Source organism: Amphibalanus amphitrite, unplaced genomic scaffold (genome assembly GCF_019059575.1).
Source record: "Amphibalanus amphitrite isolate SeventyFive unplaced genomic scaffold, NRLGWU_Aamphi_draft 000220F_arrow, whole genome shotgun sequence".
Lineage (NCBI taxonomy): Eukaryota > Metazoa > Arthropoda > Thecostraca > Balanomorpha > Balanidae > Amphibalanus > Amphibalanus amphitrite.
In genome coordinates, this window is record NW_024881715.1 from 615,684 (window position 1) to 639,240 (window position 23,557).

Below are 23,557 nucleotides of genomic sequence, written 5' to 3' on the forward strand. Positions count from 1 at the left end.
TTGACTTTTCGACCTTTCGACCAGTCCAGGCGTAGCCATTGGTCCATGGCAAAACTACAGAAGTGAGGCTGGCCTCGCCCAAATCAAGCTTGACATCACAAAGAACATCACCATATTATGTCAAGAAACAGACAAGAGAAAACTGCTTATACTGGAAGCAGTTTACATCAGAAAACTGGAACCTAAAATCAACAGACAGGTCAACGCCAGAGGGATACTCCAGCCTTTTGAAGGTGGGGGTCGCTAACTAGGCACTTTACCCTATATGGTTGGCAGTGGAATAATGCTGTCCCTAAAAAGAGGGCAGTGTTTTTATGGATGTTTCAGAAATGGCGCGTAGTGTGTAGAAAAGTGGCGCCTGCTGTTGTATTCATGCGATATATGCTTTCAAAAATCGACGTGTTGAAGGTAGAAACGTTCGATGTTTTTAGGGATACTTTCAAGTTTTCAAATATGAAAGAAAAGCATTATTTTTACTTTGTTGACTTTATTGTATCATCATTTGTAGCATAAAGAGATCCCAATAAGCATTTTGAAAATGAAGATTTTTATGACTGCAGCTGCTGATGCTTCTATTGAACACACTTTTGAATAGATGTTATAGTATAGGACCGGATAATAATTATTGGCAGAGTAAATCAATTTAAGGTATTGTAATTGGCTTGTATTTAGCACTGTATTTAGCAGGGGTATTTAGGGCCTTGTTAATTGATATTAGCAGAGTATGGTCATGGATTAAGTGATCTATGGTCTGGGATATAGGGCATTGGACTTTGGAGTGTAATTGGTGAGAACTTTTTGAGTTAACATTGACGTATGTTTGATCACACGGGGTTGCTCCGATTTAGTTACAATTGACGTTTTGCTTCCACCTATGTGAACATTCCATTCCTGATTCCTCATTCTTGATTCCTCATTCTGTCGTTTTGAGCGCGCACCATAATAGGCAGCGGAACGGGAAGGTCACTGGGGCACTGTGCCCCCTTTGATTTTGGCATTTAAGATTAGCCCTATGGGCATTGCATGGAAAGAATGGGATCAAAAGTCGGCAGTGTCCCCCTTAATTAAAGGTGTTCCCCCGCTACTGGCGGCTGGCGTGCACACGTGTGTGAGTAGTCTCGATCGTATCGATATCATATGATATTATGATGTAATATGATATTACAATAGTGATAGCAGGGGGCGTAACAGGTTAGTATTTTTTCATTTTTTCATTTGCATGACGTAGGTTATAGGTATTAAGGGTCAGGTAAGGTAAGGTAGGCATGTATAATTTCTGATTTAATTAACATGAAATTATGTAAGAATGTGTATTTTTCTTGTTTGAAAATATTGCAGACCTTGACCTAAAGTAAATATTTCCTGCAGAGGTGGAGATCTCAGGGGGGGGGGGGGTCGGGGGGGTCAGGAACCCCCCTGAAAATGAATTACTGCTATGCAAGTCAATGGTAGTTGGTACTGCATCCAGCCCGTCTCCATCTGCCCGGCCTGGACCCCCCTGACATTTTGACAGATCTCTACCCCTGATTTCCTGATGTTTGTAAGTTTCTTATGGGCCATGGGGGATGTTGCACTTAGGTATTTATGTTATCTGCCTCTTCCTAGGTATCCTGGTTCCGGTCATTACTCTATGCAAATCTGAGAGGGGCTTGGGAGAGCTTTGAGGTAAGCATTTTTTGCAGCACAGGAAAAATTATGAGGAAATCAGTTATTAATGGGCTATGTCAATGTGGTTGACAAGTTCAAGTTATGGCACATCAACAATAACTTTTGATAAGAATAGCTCTTATTGAAAAGTTATTGGAAAATATTGGAAGTTGAAAGAGACTGGAAGTGGAAGGAGGAGCAGTAAACCCATTGGTCTTAGCCTCCTCTGCAGATCTCAGTCTTCACTAGCATTTCCACACCACTCGGTTGTCATTTTAAAACAATTCACGTATATACGAGTATCATCTACACCAGGGTGTGTCTACTATTTGTATTCTTATATCCACTTCCTGAAATTCAAGTTCAACTGTCATTTGGGGTGAGGGAGGAGGAGAATAGTGGTGGTAGGAGGTGGGAATAGGGATTCAGGGGAGCTTGGAGGAGACTGGGTATGAAAGGAGAAGTGGGAATCATTTTTTAAAGAAGTGTTTAGTCGAGCTTAGAGAGTTTTAGGTGATGAGCTGAGAGGGGGCTTGGGCTGGAGATTGAAATAATCACAGGAACAGCCCAGTTCTCAGGTTCTTGTTTGCTTCCCTCAAGTTCAGGAGTCCCTGACAGTCTGCTGAGCATTGTCTAGACAAAGACACATAGGCGTCGCCAGAGATTTTCGGTTGGGGGGGGGGGGGAATCAACGTTGGTGTTAAATCTTGCCTTTCTCCAGTCGTTACTCACTCATATTACATATCATTCGACGTGCAATGGTGCGAGGAATACGATGGTGACAGGGTCCCAAATATTTACGCGTACCTATGTGGTGCTTTAGGGCTTTCCAAGCTCAAGGTGGGGCCCTCAGAAACCAGTGTGGGCGGCGGACGCTGAGAGACCAGGCCCGGGGTGAGCCAAGAGCCCTCAGCTAACAGTGTCTGTTAGCTGAGACACAGACCTGGAGGTCTGTGTCGAATCCCTAAAGGCCCTAGGTAGGGACATAAGAAACATGTGCTGGGACCCCCAGAGGCACACATGAGTCGTGACTCCTCAGATGCCGGCTTGGGTTCAGCAAAATCTGTTGCCTCAAAAGCTCGGCTAAGCTATCAGAGGCCAGTTAAAGTTATCAGAAATTTTTGAAGATCCGTGGTCTACGCATGTGTAAGGTCCTCAAAGATCCCTGTATGGGCCCTCAGAGAATATGGACAGCAGTCACCCAGTGGGACTCTCAGAGGTCGGTTTGGGCCCTCAGAAGGTTTCTGAGAGCTCAGTGGAGCTCCTTAGGAGCCTGTGTGAAAAGCAAGCTCATGAGCCCTGTGGCACTTGAACGGTACTTTAGTTTGTCACAGACATTTGACGAGAGTTAAGAAAGGCCCGAAGATTTAGGGTCACGCTTTGAACGCAAATTTTGTGTCAGCACTTCAAAACATATGAAAAATCGGCTATTAAATGTAATACAAATCCAACTAGGAACATCGAATGAATCACAGCATTGACATTTCCGAGTCCGTAGTCGGAGCCGTGAAGATTTTGGCGACTGCAACTTCGACTCTGGCTTGAACTGCACCCTCCAACCGAGTCTGACCTCACAAGCATTCTCAGAAAGGTACCCCCATTTTCCCGACTCCAAAATCTCATCGGATCTGTATCGATCTCAGGGGGTGCCCGGTCCGAGGCTGGGGCGGGGGAGGGGGCAAGCTGCCCCGCTTGCCCCCCCCCCCCGTGGCGACGCTAATGCAAAGGCATAACAGACTTTTAACAGCCAGGAAATCACATGTAAAAGTCTATTCAAATCATTGATTCATCAAAATTGGCTCACCTTTATAACCCAGAATTGCATCAGTAACTCTGTGTGAGTTACTGATCAGTGCGATGCAATCGATTTAAATAGGCTCCTGCATGTAATTTCCTAACTGCCCAAAGATTCTGTTGCAGTCTTAAGTATGCCTTTGCTCGATTTATTACTCCCTTCTGTGCACTGCACGGCCATATTGTACAGCCCTCTGCTCACTGCGTGGTAGGTTATAGTTGCTTCAGCGAAACCGGCCAATATCTCAAAGGCTCTGCTACCGAGTGCGCGGAAGTCCTGACGGAGGGACGCGCAATACCACACAACTTTGTTTGAACCCCTTGTTGACCAGACCCACCTCTCTGTGTCGCTACAATGCACAGAAGTCTGTATTTTCCGTCCTGAGACTAAGTTTTTTTGCCCCCCTCCTAGAACCGTCCCTGCCATGCCTTCAATGAGCTCAGCTGACAGCCGCTTACTACGGAATGGTAGTGCGAGTTGGGTGCGTAAACAGGCATGAGTCGGTGACCAGCGCAGAGGCTAAACCGGTCGGCGGGCCAGTCGGCCGGTTCCGTGGGGCAGGGAGGTGGACGCGGGCCGGGGTCACTCGGGTCAATAGCCCGAAGCTATGTCTCGGCCAGAAGCCGATCCAGACAGTCTGGCGCGACCCGACCAGGCCGTTCTAAAGCACAGGGACTAGGAATGAATTAGCCATTTTCAGGATTGTTACAGGTTGGTGTCAAGGTCACGTGAAACTCAGGTTAGGTCATTGAACTTCGGTGACCTTGATTCACTTTTCGAGTTTTACACGTGTCTAGGACAGTTTTTGGAGCTCATTTAGAATTTAGCATCCATTTGAACATTTAAGAAGCAGTTTTGGTGCCTTTGTAACATGTTGCGGAGCTGTGAGTGGCAGTTGACACCTACTATAGATACCCGGCAAGAACCTACTGGTTGACCTGACCTGACCTGACCCGACCTGGCATAAATGCGTGAAGACATCATGTTTGATCAAACCTAACATGATATTTGTGATTAGCACCCCGAAAAAAACTAGCAGCCACACTTTACGACGTTCTAACTTCTAACAGTTTCCATTGTTCCGATTTTTGGGGTCATTGACCTGACCTGGAAGGTCAACTTATGATCTAGGACCTTAAAAATAGACATTTTTTGTTTCCTCTCGTCACCAACAACACGCTCGTTTTGTCCGCGAAGCTCTAAGTCCATCAGAGGCCAAACGGCAAGGGGTATCCAACGAACCCCCCCCCCCTCCCCTATACGTTCGTGGCTGGCTAAACAACAATACGGGCGAGGGTTAACTCAGTCTATGGGCCACGTAGCAACACACGGTAAGCGACATTTGAAACAACGTTCAAAATCAAGACGAAAATATTTCGATCAGTTTTAGGTCAGGTTAACGGTTAGGTCACCAGATGTCAACAAAGGTAAAGTGGTGCATATTTAAACATTTTCTGAAACACCGGCGCATAGCTTAAATGAATCAATATTGATGCAGTGCCGTAGAAAAGCGCGTTCGATAGAACACTTTTGACTCAAGCAAGGAACGTGCAAGTTCAAGGTCATGACCTGTCCGGAAGAGGTCATGTTGCGCATCAGTCAATGCGCATCGTCGACCTAAGCACATCGAAGGTGTTTTCATCGCTCTAATCAAAGGCAAAAACCGCCGGGGACCTTTCATGACCTGCGATGGCCTCGGGGACATAAGTAAGGTTCCCATGTGCTATTGTCTTATTCAGTGTTTCAAGTTTACTGGTGTCATGATATTTGAGAGTGTTTAGAATACCGTTTGTCTTGTAATACGTATTTCAATTTTCTCCAACTGACCAAAAATAGAGATGTCGCAGATTGTCCTAAACTTAGCTCAGCGATATCAAAATTACGAAATTAACATTTAATACACATCGCTCTTATCAATCGCTCAAAGTTTCAAGGCGATCGTTCAGTCAATGTGGCTATGACGAGCATTTTAATTTTTTCTGAGGCGAGGTCACTTTACGTGACCTACCTGGTGACCTGACCTTGAGAGGCATGGGCTTGAAACTTTCACAGCATGTGCGGGAAACTTGCATTAAGAGGTGTGCCGAAAACGGTTTTGCTCTGCGCTGCCGTTTTTTTTTTTACTCAATATCTGCGAAAAACGCAGGATACCTACCTACGTCCAACCCCCCAACCCCCTTTCCCCAGCGCTGGTAAGATATCTATATCCTTTTGAAAGACCTTTACTATAGGTCTTTCGAAAGCTCTATACTTAAGGAAAATAATTTGAGCACCCTTAACTTTTCACATGGCACGTGCCACGACAGACGCCTTTAGATTTATAAATATACAGGGCTGCGGAGTCGGAGTAGGAGTCGAAGCCGAAGTCGGAATCGGTTGGAGTCGACAGCTGTGACCGGAGTCGCAGTCGGAGTCGTAGTCGATTTTGGAAACCGAGACCGGAGTCGGAGTCACCGAAAATCTGCCTCCTCCTCGGCCCTGCCAGATCTGCGGAGCCGGAGTCGGAGTCGGTCCTAAAAAAATCATCGACTCCGCAGCCCTGTCAATAGAAGTTAATTACGGCGTAGAAGGGATATTAGGCTGCCCAGCAAAAAAAGAAAAAAAACAGACCGCAGGTCAATCAGCCCAGTGGTTGCTTTTATATAAACCTCTCAAAATCGTTACAGGTCGGGCCGCTCATACTAAGATTTTTTTCCGTTTTAGTGAAAATACTTTGCTTCGCCCGTTAGCTCATAATCAGCGGACACCACCTCAAAAACACCAACCACTGGCCGTAACGCCGGCGCCCCGCACACCCTGCCGGCCCCGAGGGCACGCCACGACCCGTCTCGGGTCGACTGGGGTAGGGGATGGGGAGAGGTCCGAAGTCCAGCTGTGGTCCGCAGCTCAGGTGACCATCATTGTGCCCCGGCGGCCAGTTTCTGTGAACTTTGACCTACCGCTGGATACCCGAGGGCTCCCCTCCCCTATCAGCCGTAGTGAATAGCCTCTACCCAGGCAGTGCGAGCTATCACAACAAACGTGCGTATCTGGGCAGCGTGCGTAAAACTCCGACCTCCCCTCGCCAGGCTCAATTTGGACTTTCCCATTGGAAGTGGCGCAGTCAGGCTCAATGTGATTCGGGGCAGAGCAAATAGCTGAAAGTTAACATTTTCCCTGATATCTGGAAATATAGGGAGCTTTCAAACGTGCCACTTTTAGGACGGGTGCAAAAAGCTGTTGTGGACATTTCCAGAGTATCATTATGCATCTCCGTCGCTTTAAGTAAGAACGTAGGTCGATATTGCTGTGAGTAACGTATACCTACCACGCAGTGAGCAGAGGGCTGTACACCATCAAATGACAGTCTATGTGTGTGTATGACAGTACGATGAGCGAATAACACCTGGTGACACCTGGTTACTTTACCGGTAGGTGAGCTGAAACGGTCACCATCATGACTTCGATCATCAAAGTGCAGACTTTGACGGGAAGCGACGGAGAAACACCCCACTGTCATCTACTGCAGGTTGGTGGGCCTACATGCATGCAGTCAGGGTTTGAAATGCAGAGTAGAAGGATTTCCTGTGCCTCCGACGTCGGCTTTAGAATATGCCATCCTAGTCGGACTCCGCTAAGCCCTATTAATGTTCTCATTGAAGTTAAATAGCTGATCTCTGAGATCCCATTTAAACTGTCTGAGCCATTTTGTGCACATTACAAGCCATACATTGTACAACAAGATGTAGGAGTAGTCAGTGAAGGCACCAAAAGCAGGTTCTGGTATGGTGCCCGCCTTCTGCCTTTCGCACTCATGATTTTGCGCCAAACAGAGAATGGTTTTGGCGTCGCCAAGAGCTGGCTTTGAACAGTCAACGAGCAAAGGACTGTTAATTCTGTCATGGTCGGTACAATTCTGGCAACTCTGACTCTGATAAGAACTGTCCATTCTGACCTACTCCGACCTCACTGTCGTGCATTGAGCTATCTTTTAAGAATGTATGACCCATAGCGGGCTATATATTTTTGTAATTGTTCGCTACGGCAGATACACTCTGCACACTGTGACAGGACGCCCACCGCCATATCGCTATGATAATTTGTCGGCAAACTGGGGTGTATTTGCGTGTCAGGTGTACCTACTTAAGGCTTATCGCATTGATTTGTGGATCTATATGCCTACCTCTTTATAGTTGCACGTGTGCAGGACTGGTGTAAAAAACCGGTACATGGTGGATGTGGTGCTGTGGTAATCGACGTTAGCGTTGTCGATTATTGACACGTCGTCCCTGAAGCCGGGAGAAACAGCAGCAGGGCAGCATGCAGCTGTCCACTGAAAGGATGAACTGTCCGGCTAGTTGCCATGATTGAGATATTGTTCTAGGTAGGCGAGTGCTCAACATTTCTTTTGATTTTATAATCGTGCTCGCCTTTAGTATTCGGAGCTGCAGTGTATCGATATCTTGTTTCTTAAATAATGCACCAGACATGCTTTACAAGGACTAGATTGATTGTACGTTCACTGGCATCCCTGATCTCCCATACAACAGCGACAGTGTTGGAGCTGTATGTGCCAGTCCTTAGCCACCTAGAACACATTTGTTTTATGATATAAAATCACTGATCGCTTCCCATTCACAGGTGGACGAGTGCCGTTTTCTGCTGGACGCCGGCTGGGACGAGAATTTCAACCTGAACTACCTGCGTGATGTGCGCAAACACGTCAACCAGATCGACGCCGTGCTCCTGACGTTCCCCGATCAGGCACATCTGGGCGCGCTGCCCTACCTGTTCGGCAAGTGCGGCCTCAGCTGTGCCGTCTACGCCACTGTGCCCGTCTACAAGATGGGCCAGATGTTCCTCTACGATCAGTACCAGTCGCGCCACAACACGGAAGACTTCAACGTGTTCTCTTTGGACGACGTCGATTCGGCGTTCGATAAGATTGTACAGCTCAAGTACAACCAGAGCGTTGCGCTGAAGGGCCGTGGACAGGGGCTGACCATCACACCTCTGGCCGCTGGCCACATGATCGGCGGTACCATGTGGAAGATCGTCAAAGACGGCGAGGAGGACATCCTGTACGCCCCCGACTTCAACCACAAGAAGGAGCGCCACCTGAACGGGTGTGATCTGGAGCACGTGGCGAGGCCCTCGCTCATGATCACAGACGCGTACAACGCCACGTACGCGCCTGCCCGCCGCCGGCAGCGCGACGAGCAACTCATGACCACAATTCTGCAGACCTTGCGCGGCGGCGGCCATGTTCTAGTCGCCATCGACACCGCCGGACGTATGCTGGAGCTGGCGCACATGCTCGATCAGTTGTGGCGCAACAAGGAATCTGGCCTGATGGCTTACTCACTGGCGCTGCTCAACAATGTCAGCTACAACGTGGTCGAGTTTGCAAAGTCGCAGATTGAGTGGATGTCTGACAAGCTAATGCGTAGCTTCGAGGGTGCTCGCAACAACCCGTTTCAGTTCAAGCACCTAAAGCTGTTTCACTCTTTGAGCGAGGTAAATCGCATTCGAGGACCGAAAGTAGTACTAGCCAGTTCACCAGACCTGGAGTGTGGCTTCGCCCGAGAGCTCTTCACCCAGTGGTGCACCAGTGCCAAGAATCACGTGATCCTCACAGCGCGCACTAGCGTCGGCACGCTGGCTCGTGATCTGATGACCAACAAGAAGAAGAAGACGCTCTCGCTGCAGGTGAAGCAGCGCGTGCGCCTGGAGGGTGCTGAACTGGAGGAGTACCAGCGTCGCGAGCTGGAGGCCAAGCGCGCCAAGGCGGCCGCACTGGCCGGCGACATAGACTCTTCAGACGAGTCGGACACCGACGAGGCTCCGCTGGCCACTGACGGACAGGTGGAACACGACCTGACACTGGCCAACGGCAAGCCCAACCCGCTCTTCTTCAAGTCGAGCAAGCGCCAGCACGCCGTGTTTCCGCACATCGAGGAGCGCGTCAAGTACGACGACTATGGTGAGCTGATCCGCCCCGGCGAGTTCGCGGTGGCCGAGGAGGAGGTGAAGCCCGAGCCGGTCAAGGAGGAGGCCGAGCCGGCCGACCAGGAGATGCAGGACCTGTCGACAGTGCCCAGCAAGTGCCTGGCCTATTACCGCACCTTCACAGTGGCGGCTGGCGTGACGTACATCGACTTCGAGGGCCGCACAGACGGCGAGAGCTTGTACCGGATCCTGGAGCAGCTGCGTCCCCGGCGGCTGGTGCTGCTCAGGGGCACGGACGAGGTGGTACAGCCGCTGGCGGCCCGCTTCGCACAGGTGAGTGACGGTGGAGACGTCATTTAATGGGTGTTGGTGGGGGTGGGATGGGGTGGGGGGCTGGCATTATTATCCCTGTCAGCTATCTCTAACGGAAAAGCGAGACTACTGAGCCGAGGTTGGGTGTGACGTGTTCTCACTGTTGTTAGATTTGACTTATACTTTTATGTGTTTGTATCGATTAGGACCCATGCAACCAATCTCGATTGATCCCCATTCTTACTAAACAAATTTGCACTTTTGAAATTCGAACATGGGATCAGGTTTGAGCAGAGGTTTCACTTTTCAGGGTAGGATAGGATATCTGCTTCATTGCATAGAGTTCATAAATATCTCAGCCCAGGATATTCACTTCTCTAATAACAGCGCTTGGATTAAGTTATATAATTCTAGTCTTAATCTTGTCATAGCACTGTGCGCATTTTATCCACACAACTGTTTTATTTTATGTTTCTTTTGTCAGCCACAGTACTTGTAGCTACATCTACTTCACATTTTGCGTCAGCCCTGATTGCCGCTGTTTCCTCCCTGACGGTAGTTTTCCTCACTACTGGTTCCGTCTCTCTCCGACAGGTGGCGGAGAAGGTGCTGATTCCACGCGCCGGTCACCCGGTGGATGCTACCACCGAGTCGCACATCTACCAGGTCCGCCTGCGCGACTCGCTCGTCTCCTCACTGACCTTCTCCAAGGGCAAGGACGCCGAGGTGGCCTGGCTGGACGGCGTCGTTGTCATGGCGACCGACCAGCGTCCCTCGGACGTCACCGCGCCGACTGACGACGCTGCCATGGAAACGGATGACGCTGAGGAGGCGATCCCGACGCTAGAGCTTCTGCCGGCGGAGAAGGCGCCGCGACACAGTACTGTGTTCATTAACGAGCTGCGTCTATCGGACTTTAAGCAGGCGCTAGTGCGGCTGGGCATCGCCTCCGAGTTTTCTGGTGGTGTGCTGTGGTGCTGTAACGGCACGGTGGCGCTCCGGCGTCAGGAGCAGGGCCACATCACCATCGAAGGCTGCCTGTCTGACGACTTTTTCCGGATACGGGAGCTGCTGTATGGACAGTATGCCATCGTGTGAGGCGTGACCGATGTGTGTCGATGGACTGCTTCTCGGCTGGACGCGAGGTGTTGCATCCGCGAGCTGTGAGTGTTTTTCAGTGTTGCTCGCTCAAGAGCGAAATGGAAACTGTTTTGTATTGTACTGTGAGACGAGCGAAGCAAACGCAAAACCATAAGTGACAGAGGTTCAAAGCCCATTACACAAAGCGCGTCAGAACTTGAAACTTGTCCTCGCTGAATGTTTGGTGTCACTGCCGATTCCACCAACGTATGCATTTGTGGCGAGTTGTACAGGGGTTCTTTCGCCATTGTACGTCATTTGCCCGAAATGTGAAATGAACATGATCATCATTTTCTTTTCTTGCTTTTTTTCGACATTTATTTAGGCGAGCTGCTGTGGTGCCCGACTCGGAAAAGTCGTTGCAGCGACAATGCAAAGAAGCTACCAAAGTTATGCATTATCAGGTGACAGAATGAGCGCGGCATACTCACATTTCAGGCTTTAGAGGCGCACTTTATTGTCGTGAGGTAGCCTATGCCGCTAACTGCTATTGGGAACAAAATCGCTTCATTACGAACTGCTTCCCAAATGCCAAGGCATACCTACGGTGACTATGTAGCTCCTTGGGGGGGGGGGGGGGGGGGCAATTCCGTTGGACCCCCCTTGCCGTTTCGCCCCTGATCGAGCTAGAGCTTCGCGGAAAAAAACGAGCGTGCTGCCTGTGACGAGAGGAAGCCGATGCTACCCAATGTTAACCCTCGCCCGTATAGGGGGGGGGGGTTGAACGGACCCCCCCCCATGGTTTTTCGCGAATAACTCGCGTAAAAAGCGGCCGATTGCGACGAAACTTTCAGTACCCTCGCGTTAATCAGTTTTACACCTACCCTGAAATTTTCGTGACCCTGACTCTAATGACCTTTGACCTGTGACCTAGTTTTCGAGACCATGTTTGGTTGGAATCGCGATTCGGCGTATGTCGGCTCGCATTGGCCGCGCGTTTGCAGTCTTTTCGTGGTTTCAAGCGTTCAAACATGTGATATGATGTTGCCTCCATGCATTAGGGTGGGTGTCAAGGTCACCTGAAGGTCAGGTCAGGTCATTGACCTTTGGTGACCTCTGTTCACTTTTTTCGAGTTTTACATGTTTCTAGGCCAGTTTTTGGAGCTGAATTCGAATTTAGCAACCATATGAACATTTACGAAGTAGTTTTGGTGCCTTCGTAACATGTTACGAAGCTGTCAGAGGCGGTTGACACCTACTAGGAATACCCGGCAGGACCCCTACTGAGTACTGGTTGACCTGACCTGACCTGACCCGACCTGAACTAAATGCATAAAGACATCATCTGTGATCAAAACTAACATGATATTCGTGATCAGCGCCCCGAAAAACCCCATAGCAGCCACACTTTACGACTTTCTGACAGGTCCCGATTTTCCCGACTTTTGGGTCATTGACCTGACCTGGAAGGTCAACCGATGACCTAGGACCTTAAAATTGGATATCATCGGCTTACTCTCGTCACGAGCAGCACGCTCCTTTTTTCCGCGAAGCTCTAGCTCGATCAGGGGCGAAACGGCAAGGGGGGGTCCAACGGACCCCCCCCCCCCTTATACGTTCGCGGCTGGAAAAAAAAAAACACCATGTAGCGAGGGGATTTTAGAAAGAAGGCATGAATAGAGGAAAGAAAAGCACTGCATCTTGCGGGTCATCAAACAGCGCGGTCCACTGCTGTTCGGCGGTGTAGCAGAAGAGAGAAGGAAGCTGCTGGAAGGAACTCGATAGTAGAGCTGGTAGAACAGGGGAGCTTGAGCGTCTTGGAAAAGATCCCGAGAGAGATCTAGAGAGAGATCCAGATAGTGATGACATCATGAGATAGATTTAGAAGGGGATCTTGATAGAGATCTAGATTTCCAGATAGCGATCTTGAGATGACGTCCACCTGGGAGAGATGTAGATATAGATCCACCTTGCATACAAATACATCTGATGGAAGATGCTTTTTAACCCGCGCGGGGCTGGGGGGGGGGGGTAAATTTTACCCCCCCTCGCGAATTTTTGCGATATCTCAAAAACGGCGGCGCGCAGCGCCGCCAAACTTTCAGTACCTTTTCTTACATCAATTTGACACGTTCCCTGAAAATTTGAGCGAAATCCGTCGGAAAATTTTTGAGAAATTGACGTTTTAGTGACGTCATGTTCGCCATTTTCGCCTCAAAAACGGCAAAAGTTCAAACGCCGCTACCATCTTCATTTTTAAAGGAATCAAGACGTAACAAAAAAGGTTATACGTAATTTTACTTTGTCTATCAAATGGCTATCTCGGTTTTTTGAAAATTTTGGATTTTGGCCTAAATTTTTTCAAAAAACTGACTTTTTTGGGAAAATCATTATAAAATCCAAAATTTTGAGTCTATCGAAAAAACCGGAATATATTTCAGAGTAGTGGTCTATGTGCACCTACATACCAAATTTTAGAAGAATCGGTTCAAAAATGTGGGAGTTATTCAAAATTTTATGACGTCACGACACACAAATTTTTTGAAAAATGACTTTTTTGGAAGTTCTAGACCTCGTACGGAAACAAAAATAGCACCATTCGATTCGCCGTGAAAAACTGCATCAGATAGACACCTTTTTAGGCCTTAACAACCAACTTCAAAATTTGACCTCACTTGACCTGACCTTGACCTGACCTCGACCTGAAATTCATCCAGAGGTGGTCCATATCACTTATTGAGTGTGCCTATTGAATTCTATGAGTAAAATGACCCATAAAACATGTGTCGCACATGCCCTTTTCTATATTTTGTTTTTTGGTGACCTGACCTGACCTGACCTGACCTTGACCTTGACCTCTGAATGATATTGTATGCAACGAATATTGTCTTGGTAGCCTAAGAACACGTTTTGGGCGATCAGTCTCAGTCCATGACTCCATTCTTCGGCAACTACGGTGCAAGGCCGATACTGTAGAAACTTGCAATTTGTACCCTTGACCTGACCTTGACCTTGACCTCAAACTTTAAATTAAGTACATGTTTTTAGTAGTTCGTGATGAGAGCTTTCGATTGGCGTTTGAATTTTCCAAATCGGACCATTAGTTCGGGAGATAACAGGGGGGGGGGGTAAAATTTACCCCCCCCCCCCAGCCCCGCGCGTTCGGCTGGAGACCCCAGCCCCGCGCGGGTTAATTTAGAGGCTTGGTGATTCTGTTCATTGTATAGACCATGATGCACGAGATGCTTCTTCACTGCTCGGATTTGGGATAGAGGGATCCGATCAGCTGGGTTTGCGGCACAGTTGGGCAGGTGAAGGACAGGGCATTCGAAGTCCCGATGACCACTGCCAAACATATGGGTGGTAATTACATTGATAAATTGAATGTGATCATTTGTCCAGTCACCCATTCCTATACTGGCCTTCCCATTAAGAAAATTGCCCACTTAATTCGTATTAGCGTTGCTAGTTTTAACTGCCCTCGAGAATCATTTGTTCGACTGCCGTAACCGAATTCTATCAAATTCCTATCGGCCTTATTCTAAGATTCATGCGTCGTCATTCTCACACCCTTGCTCCCATTACGTTTGCATTTCATGTACTCACCCAAATTTAACCCGGCCGGGCCCGGGGGGTAATCCCAACCACCGCAGCCCGGGGGGGGGCGTTTTTCGCCCCCCCTGTCTAACTCCGTAAATAAGAGAGCTACGGAAACAAAAGCGATACCAAACGAAAGGTCCTTACGAGACGATTCTAATGCACCTAAAATTTTTGACCTCAGGTCAATTTTCAAGGTCAGAGGTCAAGGTCAAAGGCAAAAACCGGCACATGTGTAGTGATCTCAAAGTAAGCCTTCTAGAGGACGGCAGGCTGCATCAAACCGGCAAAATTGGGTGTCAAACGAAAGAAGAGAATCTGAGGATTCTGAAAATGTGCTCTAAATCAAAGGTCAAGGTCAAGGTCACGCTCAAAATTGACCTCAAACTTGGCACTTTTTCGCACATCTTGCGTGCTAACTTCCAAGATGTTTTGAAATGTTTTGAGGCTTATCAGTTCCCTATTTGTGGTTCATCTTACGATACAAGGCTGCTCAAAGGTCAAGGTCACACAAGAGTATCCCTGCTAGAGGCTATTTCACTTATTAAGTTAGTAATAATAAATAAGACAATTTTGCCATCCGGAAGCTCTAAATGAAGGCTTAGAGGAAAATAGATGCCAGATTCGTGATCAGCGGGTACAAATCCATCATAAACGACCTTTCATGTGTCAAGGTCAACCAGAGGTCATTCGAGGTCACATGAGGTCAACATGAAACTTGACCTTTTCCGAACAAAATATATATCATTCGACGCGGCTTGACAAGGCGAATGCGATGGTACCACTGCCGTAGCTCTAGGACCATTTTTGTCGAAGTTATTTGCGAAAAACTAAAACCACATTTCGGGGTCGTTGACCTGACCTCTGACCTCAGGTCACCAAAACTATTTTTCTATTTTTCTCTAGGTCAAACGCTACACAGCCGTGCTCGTAATTTGTCTTTATCTCTATAACTCTATTTTTAGCAGCTATTTGAAGCAAGGGCTCCGCCACGGACTTTTGGTTGGGGGGGACGGTCTGCTCTTCGCCCATCGCCCTAGTGTCTCCTCTAAACCTAGGGTACCCCCAAATCCAGTTTTCTCATCGGATTTAGGCCACTTGTTTTTCGTCATAGCCCTGATACGATGATTTTTTAACTAGAAAAATAAAAAAATAGAGAAATGGTAGGCCACCTGACCCATGCAATATTACCCAATATTAGATAGTAGTCATTGTACCTTCATCATATTGACACACCAGACAGAAAAAAAAACTTGAAAGACCAGCTTCAATTTTTTAATGGTATCTGGCTCATAGTTTTGCGCTGAATCTGAATCCATTTTTAGCATTTGGCGAAGGTCGGATCAGGTTAGGTGAGATCAACAAGTGCGTGTCCCTCCGGCTAGCCAAAGTAGGTGTCAACCACAGACAGCTTCGTAACATGTTGCATTGGTACCAAAACTACTTCTCAATGTTATATGCTTAATTCGACATCATCTCCAAAAAGTTTCCTAGTAACATGCCTAGCTCGAAAAAGTGAACCAAATTCATCTAACGGTAATGACCTTGACCTGATATTCACGTGACCTTGACACCTACTAGAATGCATGTGTCTAATTCACGTGCAACCTTGACACCTACCAGAATGCATGTGTCTACCGTCATTTCACATGTTGGCTCGGTTTTATGACATAACAAGTCTGGAAACGTACAGATAATGTGCGCTAACATACACCGAATCGGTGGTTCGGCCTGACATGGTCTCCAGAAATAGGCCACAGGCCCAAAAGTCATGGCTCATGGGTTAGGACTTAGGTCATGAAATTTTCAGAGGATGTGCAAAATTCCCGGGAAATACTAATAGTTTCGTCACGATAAACCACTTTTTACGCGAGTCACTTGTGAAAAACTGAGGGGTGGGTCAATCCGACCCACCATAGTCCATATAAGAACGAGGGTTAACCTCTCAAACACTTTAAACAAACAGCTTCTCTCATCCTACAGTTCTGCGATATTCTTATTTGACCGATGGAAGTTTCCTCTTAAAGAACGACAGCGTTTACCCGAAAAAAATCTCCGTATTGATTGTTTAATTGATTGAATTTGAGAGATCCTTATTTGATATACCTACTGGATTACCTACTGGATATACCTACTGGATTCATCATCGGACTGGGACGTATGATTGCGAACATTCGTTGCAGTAGACTCACGTTGATATACCTAACGCGAAAATGCCTGTCGATATTGTCTACTAAAAAATTGAAATCCGTGGCCCCAATAACAGAAAAAGACTTAAAGCACAGGGCGACAATATAGGTTGTCGACGACAGGTTGATTAGATTCTCATCACGTTGTTTTCTTCGGAGATTCTTTGCACTTATGTTCTGTATTCGGTGTCAGGAACAAGAGTCGATTTATCTACCAGCGGAGGAGCCGATTATTGGGGGGGACAAAAGATAGTATGTCCCACCCAACATTTTGGTTGGGGGGGACATGTCCCACCCGTCCCCCCCGGTGGCGGAGCCCTTGATTTGAAGTTTGCGTCTGTGACGCCGAAGTTTGGCGTGCAGGGGTCTAGAAAAATGGACCTTGTGACGTCATCAAGGGGGCTAGGTCCAAATTTTTTACTTCAGAAGATGTCAAATTGATGGGAGAAAAGGTACTGAAAGTTTCGCCTTCCTATCCCTAAGCGTTCGGGAGTTATCGCAAATATTCGCCAGGGGGGGCGAAAAACGCCCCCCCCCCGGGCCCGCGAGGGTTAATTGATAGCCCCCGAAATTCCCTCCGATAGTGTTAGGCGTCTTACAAACCAGGGTCTCCCCGGCGAGATAAATGTCTCTTTCCGAAATCCATATGCATGCTCCGCTAACCGGCGACTAAGATACTAAGATACACAAATGACGTCAGAGTGACGTCATGTTCTGTCATTTTCGACCGAAAAAAGACCTTCGCGAGAAGACCTGTCAGGACTACAGCTTTGAAGATACAGAAAAATGATCAAGACATAAAAGGTGTAGCGTGTCGGGTCGCGGCCGGCCGGCCGCGGACCATTTTCAGAAGTGGCGGGCAGACCGTGCGTCGAGTACTTGCTTTCTCGCGCGGCGGTACTGGGGTTCACTAGCATTGTTTAAAATATTTTCATTTGCCATGAACTTGAAATTATACACTGTAATTAACGATCATTTGTCAATTATTACAAGTTCTTCAAAATTCTTCTTTGAAAGCAAATGATTTCATTTTACTCAAGCATTGTCTTGTCCACCACTACAACCGCCACCCAGCCGCCATCCATTGGAAGAGATAGGCTCTGCGGCACAAAGTGTCGTTTTAAACTGGACTGGGAACCAATGTGTGATGACATTTCGAGCTAAATTTATGCTCATTGTGTACCTAGAAGCATTGGGAACAACGCTCTGACTGTACATTTTTGGATTTTTGCCTCTAAATGAAAATATTTACAATCAAGTACTTTGCGAGCGCAGTTTAGAAGCTCCCGTAATGTTAAAGTCCTATCTCCTACAAGTATGTAAATACTGCTCTAGGGTCAGGGAACCAACAGTTCGCATCGTACTAGCTTTAAATTATATCCATATTGTTCCCAGTACTTTGCTGAACACTGTGGTGAGTGTACATTTTTCGTTTTTTGCTTTACAAGCGTAAAATTCGTCTGGTTTTACACCACTTCATTCGCCTCCATGGCCCGGTAACGGCGCCGCGCGGCGCGACCGGCCGGCGCCCGCTGTAGTTTCAAACACTGCCCGATAGATGGCAGGCACAGAAGTGGTCCCAGCCGTCCCGGTACGGAATTGACAGGGCTACAAAACTGCTATCTCGAATTTTTGAAATTTTTGAGTTTTGACCCCCAAAAATCAAAAAAACATTTTTTGGATATATTCGCCAAAAAATCCCAAAAGTTTTTTGAGTTTCGAAAAAACCGGAATATATGTGATAGTGCCTACCGTCTTCTATCTACATACCAAATTTCAGATCGATACCTCGTTTTTTGGCCAAGTTATAGCGAAAAAAACTGTTCAAAAATGATGACGTCAAATTTTCAAACTCAATTTTTGGCAATTCTAGAACTCGTAGAGCAAAACAAAGACCACCATTAGACTCCCCGTGACGAGCTGCATCGAATCGATGCCCATTTTATGCAAAAATATCAACTTTGAAATTTGACCTAATTTGACCTGACCTTGACCTGACCTTCACCAAAACGTGACCTAGGCTGGCCCCAAAGGCTGCCTAATCCACATAATCGCATTTGTCATGTAAAATGGACCATAAAACATGTATCACACGACACATTCATATTGTGACCCCCGGTGACCTGACCTCGCTGTGACCTGACCTGGTTGTTAGGTGCCCAACTCTATTGATCTAGTCTTCCTCCGAAAGACCCATTTCCCGGTCTCGAAACACTGAGTAAATGTAGGTAAATCTGGATTTCAGAAACAGGTCATTTACACGCCACACGTGGTACACCGCGAACACCTATTCAAGGCCACCCGACGCTACTTGCACCAAGGTCGGTCCTAAAACAAAGCCTCGTTCCCTCCGGTGAGTATCCATTACTAAAGCCGGGTTCACACCGGAGCAGGGAAACCTATCATCCCCCACCCCTTTTAACAACGGTCCTCGGGGCAGTCACACGATCACATTCACTCTTGCCGTCAGCAAACGAGGTAACACATAACCAATCACCACAGACACCCTCAAGTCAGATTACACATAACGACGATTCCTCTGCACCGGACGTCCCGACCGAGTTCGCTGAGGCAAGAAGGCCAAGGGAGAATCACGATCGTTCGTCAGACGGGGATCCGGTCCACCTCTACCGTCTCGAACTTCATTGTCTTCGCGACATTCGTCGGCGAACTCGTCAATCTCGTCGACGGACTCGTCAACCTCGTCGATGTTGAGCCAGTCCTCACCGGGCTCTTGAGCGAGGTCTCCATCAGTGTCACAGGTGAGTGCGTCCTCGCGCTCATTGATCTCAGCCGATCCTCGCCACGGGCGGAGATGACAGCCGTGAATGGTGTAGGCTTTTCCATCACGTTGTATGACGTAGTCCGGACGCCGGGACTCCAAGACCTCGTAAGGCCCTTCGTATAACTCCTCCAATTTTCCCCCTTTTCGGAGCCGCTTCATCATCACCATTGACCCCGGCTCGAAACCGCTTCCTGAGGGAGGTACCCGACGGCCGTCCAGGTCCCGCTGTAGTGTTTCCAGCGCTCGAGCTGAATTTTTCTGCACATCACGGTGGATGTCTCGGGCTACCTGCACGTACGACCTGAAACGATGGCCTTCCTCCGCGCCTGCTCCTTGGAGTTCATGCACCGCCATCCCGTCCGGCTGCGACCCAAACATCAGCTCGTAGGGTGTGAACCCCGTCGCAGCGTGTACGGAGCTGTTGTACGCAGATGCTGCCCACGGGAGCGCCTCGTCCCATTGTCCATCGCAACGTGTCCTCAAGATTTCGCACAGAGTGGCGTTAAAGCGTTCCGTTTGCCCGTTCCCAGCTGGGTGATAAGGCGTCGTCCTCAGCTTTGTCACTCCCAGCACGCGGCACAACTCTCTCACGAGCTCACTCTCAAAATTGGCTCCTTGGTCCGTTAGAAGCTCGCTGCACTGAGGGAATCTTGTGAAGACCTTCGCGATCTTCCTCGCCACTGTAGCGGCTGTGGTGTCCGTGAGTGCGAAGATTTCCACCCACTTGGTGAAAAGGTCAGTGACTACAAGCACGTACCTCCTTCCCCGAATGGTTGTGTTCAAAGGGCCCAAGATGTCTGCCCCCCACTGAGATCCGGGTTTTCCGACCACTGGTACAGAACCACGGCCTTCACAGTGGTGTTGTCGCTCGATCTTGTTACGAGCACACTTCAAACAGCTTCTGCACCAGTTCCGAACATCCTTCTTGACATTGTGCCAATAGTAGTTCTTCGTGAGCCGCGCCAATGTTCGTCGAACTCCCAAGTGTCCCGCGGTAGGGTGGTCATGGCACATCTCCAGTACACGCTTTCTCAGCTGTCTCGGCACCACAACCTGCGGCACCGCGCCATGACTCGATTTCCTCATCACGACACCATCAGATACGTAGTACTTGGACTTCTCCGACGCATAGAACTGCATCTCTGCACTGGAGGTCGTTCCAGGGCCTCCACGTAGCAGCCCATCTCTGAAAGCACGTATGTCGTCATCTGCTTCGGTAGCAACCTTCAGCGCGTCAGACTCAAACGCCAGTCTTCTTATCGGCTTTCGTGAGAGCGCATCTGCATGGGGAATTTCTTGCCCCGGTCGGTACTTGATGTCGAAGTCGTAGTCCTCCGCGAGTTCCAGCAACTTGTCCCGCAGATGTTCCACCGCGTTCCTCTTCCTGAGCAGATACTGAAGCGGCTTATGGTCGGACACCACCAGGAAGTGGGCTCCCTTCAAGAAGAACCTGAATTTCTTCACGCCAAAGATCACCGCGGCCAACTCCTTCTCCGTCACGCTCTTCTTGGCTTCGGCCACACTCCATCTCTTCGATGCATACGCCACCGGCTTCCCATCATTCTCCAAGACGACTCCGCACCCCACGTCTGAGGCGTCCGTTGTCACCACAAACGGTTTGGTAGGGTCCGCCTCCGCGAGGACGGGTGGACTAGCCAGAGCCGTTTTCAGTGCCCCGAACGCTTGATCTTGCTGCTTTCCCCAGATGAACGGTGCATTCTTCTTCAGAAGGTCAGTGAGCGGCGCCGCCAGTTCAGCATAATGTGGTACGAACTGCCTGTAGAAGCCTGCTAGCCCTAGGAACTGTCGTACTTCCACCGCCGATGTCGGCTCAGGCCATGTCGTGATGTCTTCCACCTTGTCAACCAGCGTTGAGACCTTTCCGTGGCTGACCTCGTGTCCCAGGCACTTGATTGTCTTCTTGGCGAATTCGCATTTCTCAAACCGCAGACGAACTCCAGCATCTTGAAGGCGATGAAGCACTTCCCCCACTTGCTGCATGTGCACATCCAGGTTGTCTTCAGTGGTGAACACGCACACATCATCGGCATACGCTGTCACATAGGGCAGTCCCGACAGGATGTCATCCAGCGCCCGTTGGAAGACAGCTCCCGAGTTCTTCATTCCCATCGGCAAGACTGTCCACTGGAAGAGACCTTGATCCGTTATGAAGGCTGTCTTGTGCTTCGTTGACTCGTCCAGCTTGATCTGCCAGTACGCAGTCCGGAGGTCCAACTTCGTGAACCATGTTCCTGTTCGCAACTTCACCATGATGTTGCTCAACGACGGTACTGGGTACGGATCCTTCTCCATCTGGTCGTTGAGTGCTTGGTAGTTCACACAGATACGTAGAGTATCATCAGGTTTCTTTACCACCACCATTGGACTCGCGTAACTTGACTCACTCTTCTCAATGACGCCCCTTTCACACAGGTCATTCAGCTGCTTTCTCACAGCTTCTTGTTGATGCAGTGGCACACGATACGGTTTACTCACGACTGGACGACCACTCGTCTCAATCCGGTGTGTTACGCCCTTTATGCATCCATGAGCATCTTCTTCATTGAATAGAGTTTGGAACTTCCCTCTGAAGTCGTCAGAGACTCGTCTGGTCTTCACCTGTCCCCTTCGGCACTCGATCAGCACTCCGAGCTCCCCGAGTGTATCCAGACCCAAGATGACATCATCAGTCAACTCGGAGACGATGAAGAACTCTGCGTGCACTGTACTGTCATTCATCATGATGTCTGCTACACCAACTCCTTCGATTTGCACTTCCTCTCCGACAGCAGTAACCAGTGGTGGTGTCTGCTTTGCTACGACGTTCAATGCTACTTGTTGGGCAACCTCTGGCTTCATGAGGTTGTGCTGGCTCCCTGTGTCTACCACAACATCAACTTCTCTTCCATTGATCTGGACCTGCATCCTCACTTCTCTGTTCCCATTCACTCTCTTCACAGCACCAGCTTTCTTTTCCTTCACTTCGTTCGCTCTACACTTAGACTCGATGTGGCCCCTTTTGCCACACTTAGAACACTGAGCTCTGCAATCCTTTATGAAGTGACCTGTTTTCCCACATCCATAACAGGTTCTTGGAGTGGCTCCCCGATTCAGACCACTTCTGGCACCCCGGTAGCTGCCACTCACACGTGAGACACTTTCCCTACCCACAGAGGGTGGTGCTCTCTCAGACAGTCTCAGAGTTGTCATCTTCTTCACCAAGGATTCGACAGTCTGACAGTTAGCTTCAAACAGCCTTTGTCGCCAATGGTCTGGTGCCCCTTTTATTGCTTGATGGATGGACATCTGATCCCAGGTCTCAGTGCTGGCCTCTGGTATGGCCCTCTGTACTTTGTCACGTACATGTTGCAGGTACTCACGTGGACTCTGGTTCCTCGCCAGACGAAGCTCATCAAGATCTCGCAGCAGAAAACCCTTGAGATTTTCTGGTTCCAGCAACTGTACCACACCCCTCTCAATGTCCTGCAGTGATGGCACATTGTCTTCCGCTTTTGGCACCTTTTCTTCAAGAGCTGTTGCTATCCACTCAGTTTTCTCATTCGCCCCAATGGCATACACACATAGATCATACACCTCGTCTGGGGTTTTCTTTTCTACCTTCATTCTCCTCTCTATCTGCCTAAAGAAACGCTTATAATCCTGAGGATCAAATGTTGGAAGTGGCAATCCCATACTCGCCATGGTATCCAACTCTAAACTATCTTAAATCCAAAATCACACAGCAATGACAACGCCGTACACCTAGTACACATACAAACTCACTTAGCGTACTCACGTCAGGTACTCGTCTCACACAGAAACACTCACAGGGATCACTGGTCTCACTTAGTCCTTACAAGTGATCATCACAAAGAACATAGCTGCTTCACATAGGCTGTCTCGGAGCCAAACTTCACACAGATGTATCTTGGGCAATGTTAGCTTTCACTGAAAATCCAACTGACTTTCCGCAGGCCTTGCAGTTCCAACCCGACTCTGAAGGTAGGTGCTGTTGGCTGATTTTTCACTTAGCATTTACCAACCACATTACAGCAATGTCCCATGACGTGCTTCACACAGTATTCCATGTCCTCCTTTTGGTCACACAAAGCACCAGGTTTTTCACAAAGTCAGATATTGGCACCTGTCGGCTGTCACCAAGACAAATTGGCTTCACCAAGGACTTCACAAGCACATAGCCTTTCATTTGCCAATTGCCACCAA

At 48.5% G+C, this 23,557-nt stretch overlaps 1 protein-coding gene across 5 annotated transcripts; it reads left to right on the forward strand.

Moving 5' to 3' along the window:
• The first annotated feature begins 361 nt into the window (after positions 1–361).
• Positions 362–11,117, forward strand: LOC122385483 (cleavage and polyadenylation specificity factor subunit 2-like). 5 transcript variants are annotated; one of them, XM_043373811.1, is made up of 4 exons: positions 362–408; positions 6,857–6,950; positions 8,063–9,703; positions 10,277–11,117. In XM_043373811.1, exons 2-4 carry the CDS (start codon positions 6,879–6,881, stop codon positions 10,778–10,780), a joined length of 2,217 nt encoding a protein of 738 aa, XP_043229746.1. In that variant the 5' UTR covers positions 362–408; positions 6,857–6,878; the 3' UTR covers positions 10,781–11,117. The 5 variants fall into 5 exon arrangements, with proteins under 5 accessions (XP_043229746.1, XP_043229745.1, XP_043229748.1 ...); XM_043373810.1 differs by lacking the exon at positions 362–408 and adding an exon at positions 490–648; XM_043373813.1 differs by lacking the exon at positions 362–408 and adding an exon at positions 641–664.
• Positions 11,118–23,557: the final 12,440 nt, after the last annotated feature.